This window comes from Solanum tuberosum, unplaced genomic scaffold (genome assembly GCF_000226075.1).
Source record: "Solanum tuberosum cultivar DM 1-3 516 R44 unplaced genomic scaffold, SolTub_3.0 scf00297, whole genome shotgun sequence".
Classification (NCBI taxonomy): Eukaryota; Viridiplantae; Streptophyta; class Magnoliopsida; order Solanales; family Solanaceae; genus Solanum; species Solanum tuberosum.
The window spans coordinates 122,547-142,559 of NW_006239220.1; the positions used below are offsets into that span (position 1 = coordinate 122,547).

The 20,013-nt window shown below is 34.0% G+C and overlaps 4 protein-coding genes across 4 annotated transcripts; 1 reads left to right on the top strand and 3 right to left on the bottom strand.

The window, feature by feature from the left end:
* The first annotated feature begins 1,155 nt into the window (after positions 1-1,155).
* On the top strand, positions 1,156-15,543 carry LOC102600973 (rop guanine nucleotide exchange factor 12). Its single transcript, XM_015314418.1, has 10 exons — positions 1,156-2,009; positions 2,205-2,348; positions 4,147-4,200; positions 12,432-12,711; positions 12,796-13,011; positions 13,107-13,261; positions 13,353-13,427; positions 13,510-13,770; positions 13,886-14,206; positions 14,746-15,543. The coding sequence occupies exons 1-10, from the start codon at positions 1,872-1,874 to the stop codon at positions 15,154-15,156; spliced, it is 2,055 nt and encodes a 684-aa protein (XP_015169904.1). The 5' UTR covers positions 1,156-1,871; the 3' UTR covers positions 15,157-15,543.
* LOC102591956 (hydroxyphenylpyruvate reductase-like) lies at positions 3,809-6,983 on the bottom strand. The gene is made up of 2 exons (XM_006359395.2): positions 6,465-6,983; positions 3,809-4,561 (listed from the first exon to the last, which is right to left on the bottom strand). Exons 1-2 carry the CDS (start codon positions 6,891-6,893, stop codon positions 4,043-4,045), a joined length of 948 nt encoding a protein of 315 aa, XP_006359457.1. The 5' UTR covers positions 6,894-6,983; the 3' UTR covers positions 3,809-4,042.
* Positions 7,883-9,865, bottom strand: LOC102591611 (hydroxyphenylpyruvate reductase-like). Its single transcript, XM_006359394.2, has 2 exons — positions 8,811-9,865; positions 7,883-8,570 (listed from the first exon to the last, which is right to left on the bottom strand). The coding sequence occupies exons 1-2, from the start codon at positions 9,231-9,233 to the stop codon at positions 8,052-8,054; spliced, it is 942 nt and encodes a 313-aa protein (XP_006359456.1). The 5' UTR covers positions 9,234-9,865; the 3' UTR covers positions 7,883-8,051.
* Positions 15,544-15,694: 151 nt separating the features above from the next.
* LOC102592282 (photosystem I reaction center subunit VI-2, chloroplastic-like) lies at positions 15,695-18,307 on the bottom strand. The gene is made up of 3 exons (XM_006359396.2): positions 18,114-18,307; positions 17,128-17,254; positions 15,695-16,016 (listed from the first exon to the last, which is right to left on the bottom strand). The coding sequence occupies exons 1-3, from the start codon at positions 18,236-18,238 to the stop codon at positions 15,837-15,839; spliced, it is 432 nt and encodes a 143-aa protein (XP_006359458.1). The 5' UTR covers positions 18,239-18,307; the 3' UTR covers positions 15,695-15,836.
* Positions 18,308-20,013: the final 1,706 nt, after the last annotated feature.

Genomic DNA, 20,013 nt, shown 5'->3' on the forward strand with positions numbered 1-20,013 from the left:
TATTATTATTATTAATTATTATGTGACATCTTTCTATTGAATAAATTTAAATTTCAATCCACCAAAAAAATTTCTACCCATTTGACCCATATCCGACCCAAACCCAATTAAATTTTTTATTAAAAATAATAGATTTGATCATCTCTTCTCTTCCCCTTAGACCTAATAACCTATTTTCTTTTTTCTCTTTTCTTATTCAACAATTTCAAGATAAAATTAATGATTGAATCAATTAGTATTTAAATTTGAAATTGACATATTGGTATTTGAATTTGGTCATATCAATAGAACTAAGTAGCTCTTCTTGATTGTGTTTGAATTTGGTCTTTCTTGTTTCTTCCTTTTGGTTCACACCCATGTGAAAAGATTCATTTTTTTAAGGGGAAGTTGCACTAGATAGCTCTTCTTAATCGTGCTTTTATGGTGACATTGAGGTAATCTGACTTGGGTCTTGTTTCTTTCTTCCTTTTGGTTCACACCCTTTTCAAAAGATTCAATTTTTCATGGTGGAGTTGCACTAAAAGAGTTGTTCTTGATTGTGTTTTCATGGTGGCATTGAGGTAACCTGAATTGGGTCTTCTTATTTCTTCCTTTTGGTTCACACCCTTTTCAAAAGATTCAATTTTTCATGGTGGAGTTGCACTAAAAGAGTTGTTCTTGATTGTGTTTTCATGGTGGCATTGAGGTAACCTGAATTGGGTCTTCTTATTTCTTCCTTTTGGTTTACACCCTTTTCAAACGATTCAACTTTTCATAGTGGAGTTACACTAAAAAGTTCTATTTGACTGTATTTGAATGGTGGCATTGACCAAATTCAAACACAATCAAGAAGAGTTTTTTAGTTCTAATTGGTATTAAATTCGCTAGTTCTTGGTTGATCACTGATATGAATATATGCATTATTTTAGTTATCATTGATTGAGGTTGTATATGATGATGAGAAAGAAAATAGGTTATTAGGTTTGAAGGGAGAGAAGATGATCAAATCTTTTAATTTTGATGATTTTTTAATTTGGTTTGGGTCAAAGAATGTGGATATGGGTCAAATGGGTAGGAAAAATTTTGGTGGGTTGTAATTTAAATTTATCCAATAGAAAGATGTCACATAATAATTAATAATAATAATAATTAAAAAATAAAAGATTGTTAGTTTTAAGGGTAATTATGGACCAAAAAGGTGGATGGAGGGATATTTTTAACCCAATAGGTGAATGAGAGGTATTTTTAAACCTTTTCGAATAATTCGGGGGTATTTTTGACCCTTTTCCGTATAAAACTAGTACCCAGTATGGCATGTACCTAACACACAAACTTAAGTTTGCAGCCAAACTTTACAGTACTATAATTTGGTATCAATACTATTTCTATACAATCTTATCTCATTACTCCTATCTCGAATATTTAAACCTTTTATTTTCCCCAATATTTAAATTTAATGCCTTATGATTTTTCTTCCGCATAATATATAAATGTGTCTTTTATGTCTTCCAATTTTGAATATGTACAAGTAGACACTTAAATTTATATATAATTAAATAAGTTCATACATTAGTGTTACATGACATAATACACGTAAAATACTACATAAGACTCAAATTATCATGTAGGATATCACAAAACATGTGTCACATCTATTAGTTCAATTTTAAACAAGTTTAAATACCAGACATATTTATATATTAGTATGTCATTTGGATGGATTTAAAAACTTGCACTCAAAAAGAGATTGGGCAGAGCAATTTCTATATAGTCACTCTTTGGAAAGAGCCAAAAAGAAGAAAAAGAAAGTGCAGGGAGCTTCTTTAATTTTTTTTCTTGATCTTCATCTTCATCTTCATCTTCATCTTCTTCTTAATTCATAGCAAAACAGTATGTTAGAAGGCAAAGCACTGATTGAAGACACAGACATGCCAGTAAAGATGCAGATCCAAGCTATGTCATATGCTTCTCAAGCTCTTGATCTTTATGATGTTTTAGACTGCAAATCTATTGCTGCTCACATCAAGAAGGTCTCACCCCTTCTCCACATTCTTCAAAAAAAATTCAATCTTTTCTTCATACAAATGTACCAAAATTTATTAATTTTAAAACTTTGGTACTCAGATGAAAGTTAGATAGTCAATCAACTGAACTAGTGAGATTTCCAATTGTACTAATTTATACCTAAGATTTTGACCTTTCTTGTTTTTCAATTTTTTATGCAGGAATTTGACAAGAAGTATGGAGGTGGATGGCAATGTGTGGTGGGATCAAACTTTGGGTGTTTCTTTACTCATACTAAAGGAACATTTATCTTTTTCACTTTAGAGACTCTAAACTTCCTAATCTTCAAAGGAGCCTCTTCTCCTTGACAAGATATTATAGGCCGTTGTGGTCTGGCCCTTTCCTTGAGCTATAGCAGGAGCTTTAGTGCACCGTGCTGTAGTTACTCTTAGTTAAGTCATTCCTATTGTTCATATCTCCTTCCCCCTTTTTAAACATTTTTTTTCTACTTTTGAAAGCAAGATCTGGCCATTGTATGTTTTCAAAGAAAATGTAACTTTTGGTTATGTATCCATGAGTAGATTAAATTTAATTATGCTCACTCACTTTACTTATCAAGAAGATTATGATGCCTTTGAGAAAGACACTTTCTGGGTTTGCCTTAATTAAGGACCAGATTTAAAGGAAAAGGAGTGTTGAAGTAGCTTTGTCACAAAGTTGAATTTGCCATTTTAGAATCTCTTTGCATATATTCCATAGTCAATCATAAGCTTTGTAGGCCATGTCTATACTAGAGGTGGTCACTATGTCTAGGACTTTTCAGCTTGTTTGGATGGTTGTTGGCTATTGGATTATATTACTACTATAATAACATATTCAATATAATTTCACAAAGTGAGATTTGAAGAGGATAGAGGGTATGCGGACCTTACTTCTATTTTAAAGGTAGAGAAGTTGTTTCAACGGAAAAATAGTTCAAAGCAGTTCAGAAGAAGTAATAGAAGTCGAAAAATTAGTGTTCCCTCCGTTTCACAAAGAATGACCTAGTTTGACTTGACACGGAGTTTAAAAAAATAAAGAAAACTTTTGGATCTTGTGGTCCTAAATTAAAGTTATATCAAATGTACAAAATTGCTCTTTAATCTTGTGGCCTTAAACATGTCACGTGGAAAGTTGAAATTAAAATGTTACAAAAAAAAAGAGGTCATTCTTTTTGAAACAGACTAAAAAAGAAAGGAGGTCATTCTTTTTTAAACGGAGGAAGTAGATAGTAACAAAAATAATACCAGTAATAACAGGACATTAACTACAACAAATAATATGCTAGTTAATTTATAAAAAAACAACAAATAATAGCAAAACTCGACGCTTAAATAATTAAAAGAGCAATATTATAACTACTAGTATGAATGAATGACAAGAAAATGTGCTACTACTTACTAATCTTCTACCATAATTCGTGTACTTCATAACCTTCTATCCAAGGTCACGTCATATCTAATCACCTCTCCTCAATACTTATTCGATTTACATCTACCTTTCCTGAAACCGTTCATAGCCAACCTCTCATACCTCTACACTGGACATCCATACATCTCATAATATACCCGAATCATCTCAATCTAGCTTTCTGTATCTTGTCCTCCACAGAAGTCCATACTCCATACACATTGACTAAATTACATGAAACTTTTATAGGTTACAATGTATGTATTAATTTGAGTAATATTTGTGATTTTTTTGAAGTGATTTCTCATCCTATAAATTGGAATGTTATTCACCTTTGAAAGACGAAAAATTCTCTCCCCTTTCTACATCTCGTCTATAATATCTTAGTTTGTAGTATTCCACTTACTATTAATTTACAACACTAAATAAGCTCTTGGAAGATAGCAGAATAAAACCCATCCTTCAAAGTTTTGGTTTTGAAAGTCAAATGCACAACTTGATATCATCATCAAAGAAAAAAGAATACAATTCCAGAATCTTGGAAATGTTCAATGAGTTCAAAGATCCAACTCTTGATGATTGCCCAGCAAGCACTGATGAATGAACATGTTCAGAGCACAGGAGTCAACAATGGTTTGTGAAGAAAATGAGCTTCCAAGTTTGCAATAACAAGGTCTGCCATGGCTGTGCAAGTTTCTACTGTATCACTTGCAGCATGGGACAATAGAACAACATTCTCAAGTCCGAACAATTGTTCAGGAACCTCTGGTTCTGTCTGATAAACATCAAGACCAGCCCCACCAATACGACCTTCAATCAGTGCAGCTACAAGTTCAGATTCATCTACATGTGCACCTCGTCCTATGTTGATTAAGATGCCCTTTGGACCTAATGCATCAAGCACTTTACGATTGACTATGTCTCGGGTTTCTTCAGTCAAAGCACATGCAACAATAAGGATTTCAGAACTTGCAGCCAAATCGACCACAGTAGAGTAGTATTTGTAGTTTAAGTTTGGTCTCTTGGATCTGGAGTGGTAGCTAATGGGGCATCCAAAAGCTTCAGCTCTCTTTGCTATTGCTGAACCAATTCTGCCCAATCCAATTATGCCAACTAATTTACCACTGAACTGAAACAAGGAGCAGTCATCATTTGATAAAAGTGAAAATAAAAGACCAAAAAAATAGAAGAATTCAGCATTTAAATTTTTGTCATGAAAAAAAAAAGATCCAGGTCTAATGGAAGTTCATTATGTTTACTGTTTTACATACTTTGAGGACTTGAGACGATATATACATACTATTTCAAAACTCAGCAGGCATTTTGCAAAGAAACTCCTATAAGTACTACTGCTCGTTTTCTAAATAAAGTTTCCCAGCATGCTCTGGAGTGTGTTATTGCATAATGGGACAATGGAGGGGGGCTTGGCCTGACTCCCAAATAGCTGTGTGATACAAAAACCATGAATTCCACACAGATGAGTATAACTACTTCTTCGTTCAGAAAAAAAATAATTGTATTATCATGCTTGATCCTTATAATAGGCTTTTGCCACCAATCTACTTGGTAAGGCCCCTAGCATCCCTGGGAAGAGCTTGAAACCTAGTCATATAAGTCGCATCTCGAAGCGTAGTTGCATATTTAGCTAAGCTATCCGCTACTTGATTAGTTTCTCTAAAACAGTGTTAGACTTCCACTTCTGCTTGAGATAAAATCTGTATGATGTCGTCTATGATAGCTCTTAATTTGTAATTCTCAGTGCTCCTTTCTTTCAGCATGTTCACCACTATAAGGGAGTCTAATTCCAGAACAAATTTAGTGTATCCATGACCGACACACCAAGCTGCTCCAACCATTGCTGCATAGGCTTCAGCAAGGTTACTACTACCGCACTTAGTGGGAATAGCAAAAGCCATTATCATCTCCCTCTTAAAGTCTCTAATAATTCTACCAATTCCTACTTTCCCACTAGATATTGGGAAGCTTCCATCTGAATTGACTTTAACCTTGCCTTAATCCGGTAATTGCCATATTACAATAGTGGATCTTGGCATAGGTTTTCAGTCTCTCCACCATTTGACAGATTTTACTCCAAGTGATATCCAGATCACAGCAAGGGAAGACCAGGCTACTAGCTGTTCTAAGGATCCAAAAAACTTGATGTTTCATACTACTTATATGCCATCTTCTCCATTTCTCCATATTTACAAGAGCAAATACCTTCACAAATTTCCCAGCAGATCACCAAAGGAGTAATCAGAAGCAACATTTTATGAACTCTGTTTCTTAACTTGACTTCAAACCATGTTCTGAGCAGTGTTATTAAAAGCAAAAAGTGCAAAAAAGCTATAAGGTACGTTAGGGCTTTAAGCGCAAAGCACAAATAAAGCGTGAGCTTTAATGAAAAAGGCGCAAAGGGAGAAAAAAATTCAAATATATATGTTTGGTCCAAGACTAAAAAATATAAATATGAATGACAAATATATGATCAAAGAAATTGAACTTATTTTATGATAAAGTGAAATATCAATAGTTTAGTGCCGCCTCTTCAAAAGAGGTTCATTGGCAAGGAAAAATATGTCTTAGTACCTTGATGACGACACTAAGACGCACATTAAGTGAGGTGAAGCGCTCAACACACTTTGAGTCTCGCTTCAGGGCTTAAGCACCCCATTTGATAATACTGATTCTGAGCAGTCTCCTAGTGAGAGTAATCTGATGAGCTATTCCCAAAGGAGCTCCAAAAAATTCCGCTATCCTAAAAGTATCACCAATGTTCAATTTCCGAGAGCCAAATACATTACTTGACAAACAATTTCCCACATATGCAAAATTGTGAATATGTTGAGTTGTATAGGCTTTTGGATTGAATAGTAAATTTTTACAAATCATTTTCTGAGTATGTTATTATTCCTAATCAGGATGATTAAGGCTTGCAATTGGTTATGCTTTGCGAAACTCACATATGCAAAATTGAGGATTTCTCTTCAAATATATTAAAGGAAGTACGAAAAGCATAGAATAATAACAACCTTTGATGTCAACTCGAAATCGCCATTTTTCCATAAGCCGCGTCTAACAAATCCATCAGCAACACAAATTCTCCTCAAAGTGGCTAATATCAGTCCAATCGCTGCATCGGCAACATCATCAGTGAGCACATCGGGAGTATTAGTAACTCTAATCCCTCTCTCTTTACACTTTACCAAATCAATCTTATCCAAACCCACACTGTAAGATGATACAATTTCCAAGTTTGGCAATGCATCAATGAGCTCCGATTCAGCACCGAAAAATGCGTTCCCCACAACTGCTCGGACTGAGTCACTGTTCTGAGTCAAAAACTCAGACTTAGAAGAAGCTTCCCAGAATCTGAAGAGGTCGAAACGCTTGTTGAGTTCTTCTTCTAGGTAAGATAACATTGGGCATGTCATCAATACTCCTATTTTCGCCATCGCCATTATGAACCTGGGCGTTGTTGCACACCAATTGGCTTTTTGCGAGTAAAATGTTAAATTTAGGTTTCACGTTTTTTTTTTTTTACTAATAAGAATTTAAGAGGTGATTTGGTTTGTGAACAATTTTAAGATGGCATAATTGTCCGTGCATTTATACTTGTCCACTGTTATTTTGAGATATTTGATCATACTTGTTCAGCTTAGAACAAAGTAATAAATAATTTATCATTTTGTGTCTATTTTACTCTTGTTATTAAATATTATCATTTTTCAATATTTAGATGATTTATATTTATTTAATAAGAGTGATTTAGTAAAATTAACACTATAATTTATTGCTTCTTAATTCCTACGTCAAATCAATAGGGGACAACTATTGTTGAACAGAGGGATTAATATGCGCTTTAATTTGGCGTCAACTCATATTTATCCCTTTAATTTTGTGTGTACACAAGTAGACACTTAAATTTGTATAAAGTTATATAGATAGACACACGCATGCTACGTGGCATCCTACCTGCAATTTGTGTCCTATGTGGCATACTACATGGAAATTTGTGTCCTACATGGTGTCCTACATGGTGTCTTAGGTGTATTATGTTAAGTAAGACTTATGTGTCTATTTGTACAAGTTTAAGTATTTGTTTATACACACTCAAAGTTGGAGAACATAAATGTGAAATGAACCCTAGTTAAATGACACTATTATAACAGAACTGTTTGGGAAAATAACATTTTTAATACTTGTGTTATTGTATTATTCTTATTTTAGTCCTTGTGATACTTGATTAAGCACATTTGACATTCAATTAAGTAATGCTTGTGATTTTAGTCCTTCAACTAACCGAAATCAAATAAAATAACGGTCTGTTAAATTGCTGAGGAGCAAGTTAGGTATTTATATTTCTAGTGTGATCATACTCCATGAATTATTCAACATTACGAAGCAGTAAAGGGAAAACTCATAAAACCAAGGAGACAATGTACTTTTAAGGGGTTGTTTGATACAAACATTGATAACACAGGGATTAGTAATGCATGGATTAGTAATGCAGAGATTAACAACGCAGGGATTAGCAAGAGTCTTAACAAAGGAACCAAAATTTACATCAACATGTAGCCCTCCAGACAACCATGACAACCAAAATCTTAGTTACATTACTAAACTACTGGAGTTAACAGTGGTTTGTTCTGAAAGTGAGCTTCTAAGTTACCAATGACAATGTCAGCCATCGACTCGCGTGTCTCCTCTGTACCACTAGCTACATGAGGCAACAAGACCACATTTTCAAGGCCAAACAGCTTATCAGGTACTTCAGGTTCATTCTCAAACACATCAAGGCCAGCGCCCCCTAATCGACCATCAAGAAGAGCAGATACCATCTCTTTTTCATCAACATGAGGTCCCCTTCCAATGTTGATAAGAATCCCTTTTGGACCTAATGCATAAATCACTTCGCGGTTGACAATGTAACGAGTCTCAGGAGTTAGGGCACACGCCACAACCAGGATCTCACAGTTGGTAGCCAGTTCTACTACAGTTGGATAGTAGTTGTAATTTGTATTTGCCTTTTCTGATCGCGCATAGTAACTGATTGGACAATCAAAAGCCTCTGCTCTCTTTGCAATTGCTAAGCCAATCCTCCCTAATCCTATGATACCAACTCTTTTGCCACTAAACTGCAAAAGAAAGAGCGATGAATCAGGTAAATGTTGGTGTACATGTAGCCTGGTGGTATCTGGTTCATCTGAACCCTGTACTTTTGACTCGGAGCATAACTTCATGTGTAAAATCCATAATTGTCAAAGTAACTTATCATCTATTGCTTAAACATCTTCTTTTCCACCAATCAAACTAATATCTTAAACTCTATCTGTAATAAATATCGTCATATAAAATGAAATAGAAAGAACACTAACCTTAGAAGTCAACTCGAAATCACCGGCCTTCCACAATCCCTTCTTAACATATCGATCAGACTCGCAAATCCTCCTAAGCACAGCCAACATTAATCCAATAGCAAGATCAGCAACATCCTCAGTTAACACATCAGGTGTATTAGTCACTCTAATACCCTTCTCTTTACACTTGTTCAAATCAATCTTATCTAAACCAACACTGAAACTAGTCACAATTTCTAGCTGAGGCAACGCCTCGATAAGCTCTGCATCAGCACCAGCAGCAGCGTTGCCCACAACAGCACGTATTGAATGCGCGTAGTTGTTGATGAATTGTTTCTTGTCGGAGAAGTTCCAGTAACGTATGAGGTTGAATCGATTATCGAGTTGTTGTTCTAAGTATGATGACATTGGACATGCCATTAGTACTCCTATAGATTCCATTTTTCTTCTATATGAGATTAGTTATAAGTGTCTGCAAGATTGAGAAGAATTGAAACTGTGTTGATTCTTTATAACTAACTTATCTTTTGATAGTACAATTTGGTGGTTCTCAGTGATTGGGCTCTAAAACGTGTACAATTATCATGTGAATTATATACCCATACTACATAAACGTGTCCTTCAACTTGGCTTCATCTTGCATCTATGTCCTCTAGCTATGGGTGTGCCAAGTAGACACTTAAATTGGTATTATAAGATTGAACAATTAGACACATCACACATTCATCTTGCGTGATGTTCCTACATGAAAATTGTGTGTCCAGTGTGTCATCCTATGTGCATTATGTCAAGTAGGATGGTGTGTCTACTTGTTCAATCTTATACAAGTTTAAGTGTATATTTCTGCACACCAAAAGTTGGAGGGCCTACATGACATCTGAATCCAAATTAAATAGCATATGTATTATGTCAATTATAATTGAAAAGTGATGAAAATGTCCTCGAACTTAACACGAATTATTACTTACATTCCTGAGCTATGTTTATTACTAAAAACACCTCTACACTTGATTAAATGAGCTTAAAAATACCTGAATTGTGAGTCATGACGTTGAAAGATAATTTTGAAAAACGTTTCTCTTACTTTATGTAGAAAAGTCATTTTCATTCAGTTTCGGAACAAAATATTTAAGTAACTAAACATGAAAAATTCCTTCGTACCAAACACACCTTTAAGCAAGTAAATGTTGTTATGTTTTTAATTTTATAAATGGGAGTTGGCTTTATTTATTTTAAAATAAATTAAATGGATATCATTCTTATTCTTTATTTTAGGAGTAATTTTTTAATGACATCAAATTACTCTAGTTTTTACTTTCTCTTCCTTCAAAATCTATCTTCACCTTAATTAAATGAAGTATTTTCTTTCTTAGAAAAATCCAAAATTAAATAACTTAAGGAATAAAGGATGGAAAACATATCCTGTCCCATTAACGGCATGCTTCTTGTGGATGTGGGTGAGACTATTTATAATAATGATTTTATATTGAGATAATATATAAATACATCCTCATATTTGTCCCCCTTCTACAACTTAATACTCAAATTATGTGGAAATTCTATTACCAGCCCCTATATTTTTCAAATGCATAACACATAAATATATTATTTAACTTGAGACATTTATTTTCTCCAATTTTGGTGCGCAGTGTGAATAAGTGGACATTTAAATTTGTATAAAGTGAAACAAATAAACACACACATTCTACATGGCATTTTGCATCCTATGTGGTGTCCTACGTGTATAATATCACGTAAAATTCATATGTCTACTTGTTCAATTTTGTACAAATTTAAATGTCTATTTGTGCACAACCAAAATTAGAGAATATAAATGTGAAATAAGGCCAAGCTAAATGACACATTTATGTTTTATGTCTTTTTAAAAAATATGAAGATAGGCCTTTGCATAATCACGTCATTAGACAACATAATATGAATATCAAAAGAAAAAGACATATGTTCTTAGTAAATTCGATATACTTGTTTATAATTCTTTCAATTGGATTCAAATCGAAATAGTTAAAATAAGTGCATTGTTAGAAGTCATAATACATAAATGTGTCTTTTAATTTTGGTCGATTGACATAGATGCCCTATAATTTTGGATGTGCACAAGTAGACACTTAAACTTGTACAAAATTAAATAAATAGACACATTCGTCCTACGTGACATCATCCTACATGACAATTTTGTGTTCTAACTTTGGCGCATCCTACATAACGCCCTCTAGCTTTGGATATGTACAAGAGGACACTTATACTTGTATAAAATTGAACAAGTAGACACATTCATCCTACATATCATTCTACTTGTATTATGTCACGTAGGATGCATTTAGACACTTGTTCAATTTTATACAAGTTTAAATGTCTTATTATGCACACCTAAAGTTAAAAAGCATAGATGTTAGTTGAAACTAAATTAAAAAACATAAATATTAGTTAATCAAATTTATATATGTATTATACCTTCTCAAAAACTAGTAAAGATTTTCATGGATTTGCTTACTGATCAAAATATAGTAAAAGATTGAGCTGACACATTCAATTAGACCAATTAGTGAGCTCAAATTTGGTGTATACGGCTTATTATTATATTATATAGCTCATTAGAATCGATGGAATTGGTACATTAAGAAATATTTTCTGAAAGATAATACTTATCTGGTGGACAAAAAAAATATTTTCAATAAATATAAAGGCAAAATTAAATAAAAAGTTGACCATGACAGAGGTGCACCGCCCATGGGCTTCAGCCGTTACTCAGTAAATTTGGTGTGGCAGGCAATTAATTCATTATCATAACCTCATGAAGTCATGATGATCGAAAAGTGTTTTTGAGTTTTATCATAACCTCTCGCAGACTTACGTAGTATGGCTTAATATTCTTGTAATTGTAATTGTGACAGTTCTGAATATCACCTTTGTTCATCTACAACAACCCTATAATTATTGTTGTTTATAGTAGCAACAATCTTTATATTATTGTTATATCATTATTATTATTATTATTAAAAGCTTTTATCATCTTAATGAATCAACCAGCCGCACTTCAATTTAAAATAATTAGTGAGGGTTATAATATATGTATGTATATTTCTATATCTATAGAGATTTAGAACTCGTTATGACATGACTTAAAAACACATAGGACATCCAAGTTGGAAAGAAATAACAAATAAGACATATTTCACACCTTTGATCTATTTTGGGGGGAAGGATGTCTGAATTTCATTTGTAGCAAACAACATTCATCCAAATAAACACACATACCTAATATTATACGATTTTTTCGTCAAAAAATTACTTGAATAAAATTATTCGAATATAAATAGCAATAGCAACAAAAGGTAAAATTTCTATATAAAGTCATCAAATTAGAAAAGTACTAACTTGTTTGCTATAAAACATGCACCGCACGTTGTCTCAGCCATCCAAAAAAACTTAACACCAAAATCTCTTCCATTCTCCATCAAAAGAGCAAAACTTTCTTTGCTAATAGAAAAACGCTAAACTTTGCATTATTTTTCCTTCTTTTCACCTCCTCTTTATGCCCCCGTTTCCTCGAGTTTCAACAACTCCATAATTATATTGTTGCATTGTGTAACATATTTCAATTTAGCTTGAATCAAAAAGATGGTTCGAGCAGCGCTTGAGGAAGCGAAAGAAATGTGCAAGGCAAAGTTGTTGCATTTCAAAGGAAAATCTGAAGATGGAACAGGACAGGAAACAAAAATTGTTACTATTGAGACCAGTAATAGCAGTGATTCAGGGGATGAATCGAAAAGTGAAGATCAGCCTGTTGATTCTCAAAAGACTGGCTGTGTGCTTAGTCGCAGCGAGTCTATTAAGTTGCGTTTGGCCAATGAGACCCCTGTTGTCTCTAGCCCACGCCCGAAACAGTGCCCACCTTCAGGCAACACATCTTCTAATTTTGTCCATCTTTCTTACTATTCATGGCGAACTAACTACCTGCATTGTCATAATAGTACAATATAACAACAATTACGCCTCAATTTCATACTAGTTAACAAAGGGAGTTTAGATTTCTATTTCCCCTCTCTTTGCATTCAAATGATTGTGATATTTTTCTATATAGATATGGAGCTGATGAAGGAAAAATTTGCAAAGTTGTTGCTTGGCGAGGATATGTCTGGTGGAGGAAAGGGTGTGTCTTCTGCATTGGCATTGTCAAACGCGATAACAAACCTAGCAGGTATTGCAATTACACCAGATCACAGGCTGTATATACTATCTCGGTTCTATTTTATATGACATTCATTCTATTTGCCTATTTTTCTCAAAATGCAGCTTCTGCTTTTGGGGAACAGAAGAGATTAGAGCCAATGCCAGCAGATAGAAAAGCCAAATGGAGAAGAGAAATCGATTGGTTGTTATCTGTAACAGATCATGTTGTTGAATTCGTTCCTTCTAAACAAATATCAAAAGACGGAACATGCATGGAGGTAATTCTCTTTCTCTCCCAGAAAATCCTCTTCGCATATATCATATATCTAGCTAAAAATAACAGGTCAATATGAATTTTTTGTTTGTCAGGTTATGGTGACAAAGCAGAGAAATGATCTTCAAATGAACGTTCCAGCATTACGCAAGCTAGATGCTATGCTTCTCGTAAGAGAAAAACTTCAATTTAAATTTCAAACTAATGTAATCTATAGCTATCGATGTTTAAGCTTGGTTTGATGACCAACAGGACTGCTTAGATAGCTTTAAAGACCAAAATGAGTTCTCGTATGTATCAAAGGATGACGAATCACAGGAAGGGAGGAACGATGACAAATGGTGGATACCGACTCCTAAGGTTCCGACTAATGGCTTGTCTGATGTTACAAGGAAATGGCTGCAATTTCAAAAGGATTCAGTAAACCAAGTTCTGAAAGCAGCAATGGCCATAAATGCTCAAATCTTGTTAGAAATGGAAATCCCTGAAAGTTATATAGATTCCCTACCTAAGGTACAAGAACAAACGGAAATCTTATATAAGTATTTTCATTTTGAAGTTGTTTTCTTTCTAAGAGGTGGAATAGAATAACACGTCATGATCTAATATTTTCTCTTCTTATGTGTAGAATGGGAGAGCAAGTCTTGGAGATACGATCTATAGGAGTATCACTGACGAATACTTTGATCCTGACTACTTCCTCACAACTATGGACTTGACTTCAGAACATAAAATTTTAGACCTCAAGAACAAACTTGAGGCTTCTGTTATTATTTGGAGACGAAAGATGACGTCTAAAGATGGGAAGTCAGCATGGGGTTCTGCCGTTAGTGTAGAGAAGAGAGAAATCTTTGAAGACAGAGCAGAGACTATCTTGCTTATTCTTAAGCAGCGATTCCCTGGAATTCCTCAGTCATCTCTAGACATTAGCAAAATCCAATACAATGAGGTAAGAAGCAACCTCTATTTATTTACCATAAAAGTTTTAGACATAATAAATAAACGTTGCTCTTCAGCTTTGGATATGCACAAGTATGCACTTAACTTGTATAGAGTTGAACAAGTAGACACACACGTCCTACCTGTCACCCTACATGGCAATTCGTGTCCTACACTGCATCTTACGTGTATTATTCCATGTAGGACATGTGCGTCTACTTTTTTGAATTTTATATAAGTTAAAGTGTCTACTTGTGGATACCCAAAGTTGGAAGGTATAGATGTCAGCTGAGGCCTAGTTAAAGGGCATATTTATGTATTATACCAAGTTATAATGATATTCGAGAGAATCTTAGGCTTGTTCCTCGTTTCTGTATTAATCCACTTGGATGTTTTTGGTTGTAATCAGAATATCCATCTCGTATTTGTTGTTCCCTAACGTAGTTTCCTGATGTCCTAATGGCTTCAAACATAATGCTGCAACGCTAAAAGCGATCTAGTTGTTGGCCTTCTAAGTAAGTCATAAGTATAGTTTTCTCTTTTTTACAGGACGTGGGGCAAGCTGTTTTAGAAAGCTATTCAAGAATAATAGAGAGCAGGGCACACACAGTGATGTCACGGATTGAAGATGTTCTCCAAGTAGATGCTACGGCCCAAAATCCTTCCTGTGCTGAAATGAAGAAGTCTCCTTTAAGAGATTCACTACGGGTATCACCATCAGGCAGCTTCCCAAATGCTAGGGAAGAAGTAGAAAAGCTTAACGCTGCAGAGAATCCAACGTCAATGACATTGTTGGATTTCATGGGTTGGACAGTGGAACAAGGAGATAATGACACAAAGAAAGATGTGAAGGAGGACATAGACGCTGATGCAAAGAAACCACCTAGTGTAGTTACAAACAAGAAACTTTCTTACTTAGATAACTTAGTTGGTGCTAGAAGTCCAACTGCACGCCACTAAATGATGTCACTGCAGAACATTGATCAACTCATCAGAGGCAAGACAGATAAATTCATCAAAGTGACAATCAGCGTCAAATGTACATACTAAGATGAATCACACATACCTAGGATTTCACTAAGTCATTCCTATTGTAAATAGGGAATATATAGTTAGTATAGGACTGCTGGTGTGACACTTTTTGAAATGATTTACTCTGCAGAAGACGTCACCTCGTTGACATAACCATGGAAATTATGGACTTTATTATAGTCCATTCTTACCTTGGATAGCCTCTTCTAAAAGAGTTTTGTAATCGGCAACTTGAAGTTTACATGTCGATATAGTATAATCATTTCGATTTAAGGCAATTCCCTTGCAATTTATAAGTAATTTTTCCTTTCGATTAAACAGTGAGCAATTGTGAAGTCAGTGACTTCCTAACCAAAGCTTAAGTAAAAACATTAAATAGGCATTGACACCTATGTGAACCGACAGAAGTAGCATCTCAGCAAGATAAATTGAATGTCATAAGACACCATGTTAGAAAGCAAGCTCCAACTTTGCAACAAGATAAACCGAATGCCATAAGATTTAACTTCTTGTAACAAAGGTCTCATGTAGGCTTCAAGAATACTTACAAGCTGACGACAGATGCATCAATTACAAAATGAAGGTTGAGAAAACTTGATTGAAAGAAATTAGATCTTTCCGCGTGGACCAAGCTTGGGTGGAAGTTGTGGCCCTTTCTTAATTGGTAGTATATCCCCTGATGCCGTTGAACTGAAGTATGCAAGAGTTGAGCCACCTCCCAATATCAGGAATTTGAGCAACAGTCCTCTCTTTGTGAAAGGAGCGGCAAAGGTCTCAAAGAACTTGCTCTACAAAACACAACGCAATACAAGAGAAAGTTACCACCAACTTCCGAGCTTACACAGACTCAATCATTCCTTCCAAGCATAACAAGCAAACTCTTAATGATTGTCAAAACTCACACTTAGCTTAAGCAGTGGTGGATGTGAAGTAGTTGGTCCATTCGACTCTAACTGTGTGTTTAATGAAAATTTTATAACACATATGTCTAGAATAAGTATGCTTCCACAAAGAAGTAGTAGGTACAGTGATACTCTATACCCCCTGACTTAAAATCTTGGATCTGCGTATGAGCTTAAGTAACAAGGAAACAGTTCAATTGCATTATCTACCTGGAAGACACTAATGTCTGCATAGGTGAGAAATTAAGTTCTGTCACTTATAGCTCTACTGAGAACTGATCTTAAGTAGACCAAAAACTTTTTAATAATTTGTCTGGAAAGGCCAGGTTGTGTTCATTATCCTCACGAAAGCTAGTTCGGCCTATATAGACTTGTCCATTATTTCCAACATGACTTCTTCTCTACTGTATTTCCTTTTTATACCTGATTTGATATGCTTAACTTGAGTTGAGATTCTATTAGAAACATCCTCTCTACCTTCACAAGGTAGGGGTAAGGCTGCGTACACACTACCTTCCCTAGACTCCACATGTGAGATTGCACTAGGTATGTTGTTATTGTCGTATAGACTTGGTTGTTAAGACAATTTCTTATGCTCCACACATGCTCAAGTACTCGAAAATACATAAAGTTTCCCATCAACATAATTGAACCTAAGAAAACCAACAAGTCAAGACGGAAGACTCGCTTATAATAACAATGAATGAGAAGTTGAATTTAAACTCGAAAAAGTTACTAATGCCTATAATATTGAAATGCTCTGCATGTCCTGCCAATTTGAAAGCTATAGAGGAAAAAACATATCAATTGCAACTGGTAAAAATGATCAAAAAAAGTCACTAAGACTTGACAATTGATGACAAATTCTTCTCTTTTCCAATCAAAAGCATAACGTTAGAAACTCCTCAGACGGTCATGTTAAATGTCAATCGGACTATGAAACATGAAGTATTGCTGCAAGAAAGAATGTGTTTAAAGGGTAAAAAAGATGAAATACCTGAAGGGAGTTGTATGGTGAGGGTGCATCTGAACCATACAAGTCCCACTGGCCAGTGGTGTTGCCCAAGTCCTCTAAATCAAAATATACACTCTTGTCACCATACTTTGCAACCACAGCACCAGCCCTAGCAAAAATGTATAATCAATCAGATTACAACGATCAAATAAAAACACGCGCTTACTTTTACAGAGTGCCCTTCTTTTATTGTATACAACTGATTCCTCCTATACCGTTGCACGAACTATGCTTTAGTACCAGGATGTCAAGATCGAGTTTACTTCTATACATTGACAGTGTATATATACAAAGATAACTAACTATAAGTGAATTTTCATCATAAGTGATATAACCAAATGTAAGAAAAATAAGGAAAGTGACTTTCCACAACAGGTTAAAGACACTCATGTATAAATCCTAAATACTCCTATATATCATGAGTTTAACTTCTATACACAATACAAAAGATATACACCATCTGAGAATCTAAAAGATAAATAACAGCGAATATCATACACTACTAGAATCAAAGGTTTTTGCTCACCGTGAAATTAATGGTAATATGTGTTATAGAACATGATTTTCCCACTCATTTCCCACCGAACCATCTCACTCAGAAAATGCACATCTCGGAAATAGATTATCACTGAAATAGTGGAAAACTTTCTAATTTTTCCGTATGAAACAATACGTACTATTTTTTCTTTTCTTGTTGATTCAATCAAAATATCCATGAAACTAGCCACTAAACAATTTTCAATGGAAAAATAGTGATTTTTTCTAGTAGTGATATAATAAGTGGGATTAGCAACATGATATGTCCTTAGTATATGAGTTTAACTTCTATACATTATCAGCGGTGGCTAAGTCAGTAATTTAAGGGTGTTCAAGATTTAATATATATGTATAAAAGGTAATATTTAACCTATATATGCAGTATAAATTTTCGGGCAAGGGTGTTCAACTGACTAGCCTTCGACATATACCTGCAGGATTTAGTAGACTTGACATTAAGGCGAGATGATTTAACATGTAGCTTAGTTCCAGCAATGGAGCTTCCAGCTAGGCCACTTGTGGGCTGCACAGCAGCAAGAGTTGCCAAAGATGCCATCCTATAATTCACCTCACACTAACTAAACTAGTTTTTAGGTAGTTATTGGGTTGGCAATGTATTATACAAAAGGGGGTTTTGATCATTTTTTTCATGGATCCTGAAAGACACGTGGCACAATGGGTATCTTTCTAAAGATATTGAGTTTTCTTTTGTGTGGTGCACACATGTGTTGAGGTTGGATAAGGCTATCCCTTTGAAGATTGTGAATTTTGTGTAATTTGTCACTTCTTTTGTGAGGCCTAGGGCCAAGGCTGCTCAAGTAACCAGAAAAAGATTGGTGTTTGTGATACTTTCTTGGTTTCGGTTCAATTTGTTTGTGCTACTTTCTTTTTTTAATATTTTAAATATTTTTCAGGAAGAATGTTGTGGTTAGAATTTCACTTTTTCATTCCCATCTCTTCCTTTTGTTGGCTTTTGTACAATGATTTCTTTTTAGATATAATACATAAATATGTTCATTTATTTGACTTTATTTGACATTGATGTTCTTCAATTTTGAGTGTATACAAGTAAACACTTAAACTTGTATAAAATTGAACACACATACGTCCTATGTGGCAAAATACATGCATGACACAAATTGTCATATAGAACATCATGTAGGACACTAGTGTCTATTTGTTTAGAGCTCATTTTGTATTGGTTTAAAAAGAATAGTTTTTAAGTCAAAAAATAAAAAGTAGGAGGAGACCTACTTTTGGTTTTTAACTTTTTTTTTTAAGTCATTTTAAACTTATTTTAAGTTATTTTTAACCTTGTCAAACACTTTCAAAAGCTAAAAATGACTTAAAAGCAGGTTTGACCAACTTTTAAGTCAATCCAAGCATGCTCTTAGTTTTATACAAGTTAAAGTGTATACTTGTTTATACCCAAAGTTAGAGGGCGTAGACGTGAATTGAGATCAAATTAAAAGACACATTTATGTGTTATTTTTATATTATATAAAAATAATAATTAGAAAGGTCCCCTCATATAAATATGATACCTCGTAATTTTAACTCATTTTATTGACCATTAAATTATATTTAGGGTGCATAATTTTCCCAAATATATGATCTAGTGTTGATGAATGGTAAGCTAACTACATATGCATACTCCCAAATATTTCACAAAATGCATGTCTTCTCTAGTACTCATGTTTACCCCTGTACTTGTTTCTTTGTAATTAAGACCTTTAACATAGCTTGTGATTCATACAAAATCTAATTAACGATGCAGATGAAATATTTTTTTAATTTGGATATATCATAAAGGAAGTAAGTTAAACACAATCAAGCATGATAGATGTATGTAACCCTTTTAAAAATATTATGTATTCTTCTGATCTTATAAATTAAATCATCACAATTTCAACAATATACAACATCAACATTTTAAAAATATTATGTAACCCTTTTGCTCTTTCTTCTCATGGCTTCTCCGATTTTTGCAATCAAAAAATATTTGTACAATTTTAATAATAAAATTCCTTATAGTTTTCTAGTTTATAGTAGCAAAAAAAAAAATTAAATTCTATAAAATTATAATATGAATTTTTTAAAAACAAATAAAGAAACATAACGACTATAAAATTCTTGAACGTAAAAATAAAGAACATGATGACAACAAATAAAGCTATTGAATGTGAAAATTTATTTGGCTTAATCCTAAAGTATTCAACTTTATTATACTGTTTATATAAGAGAACACTAACTTTTGGTAAAATTTTAATTTTAAGAAACATTTTTGGAAAATGTTTTAATTTTCTCATGTTTGGTTGGGTTAAATATTTT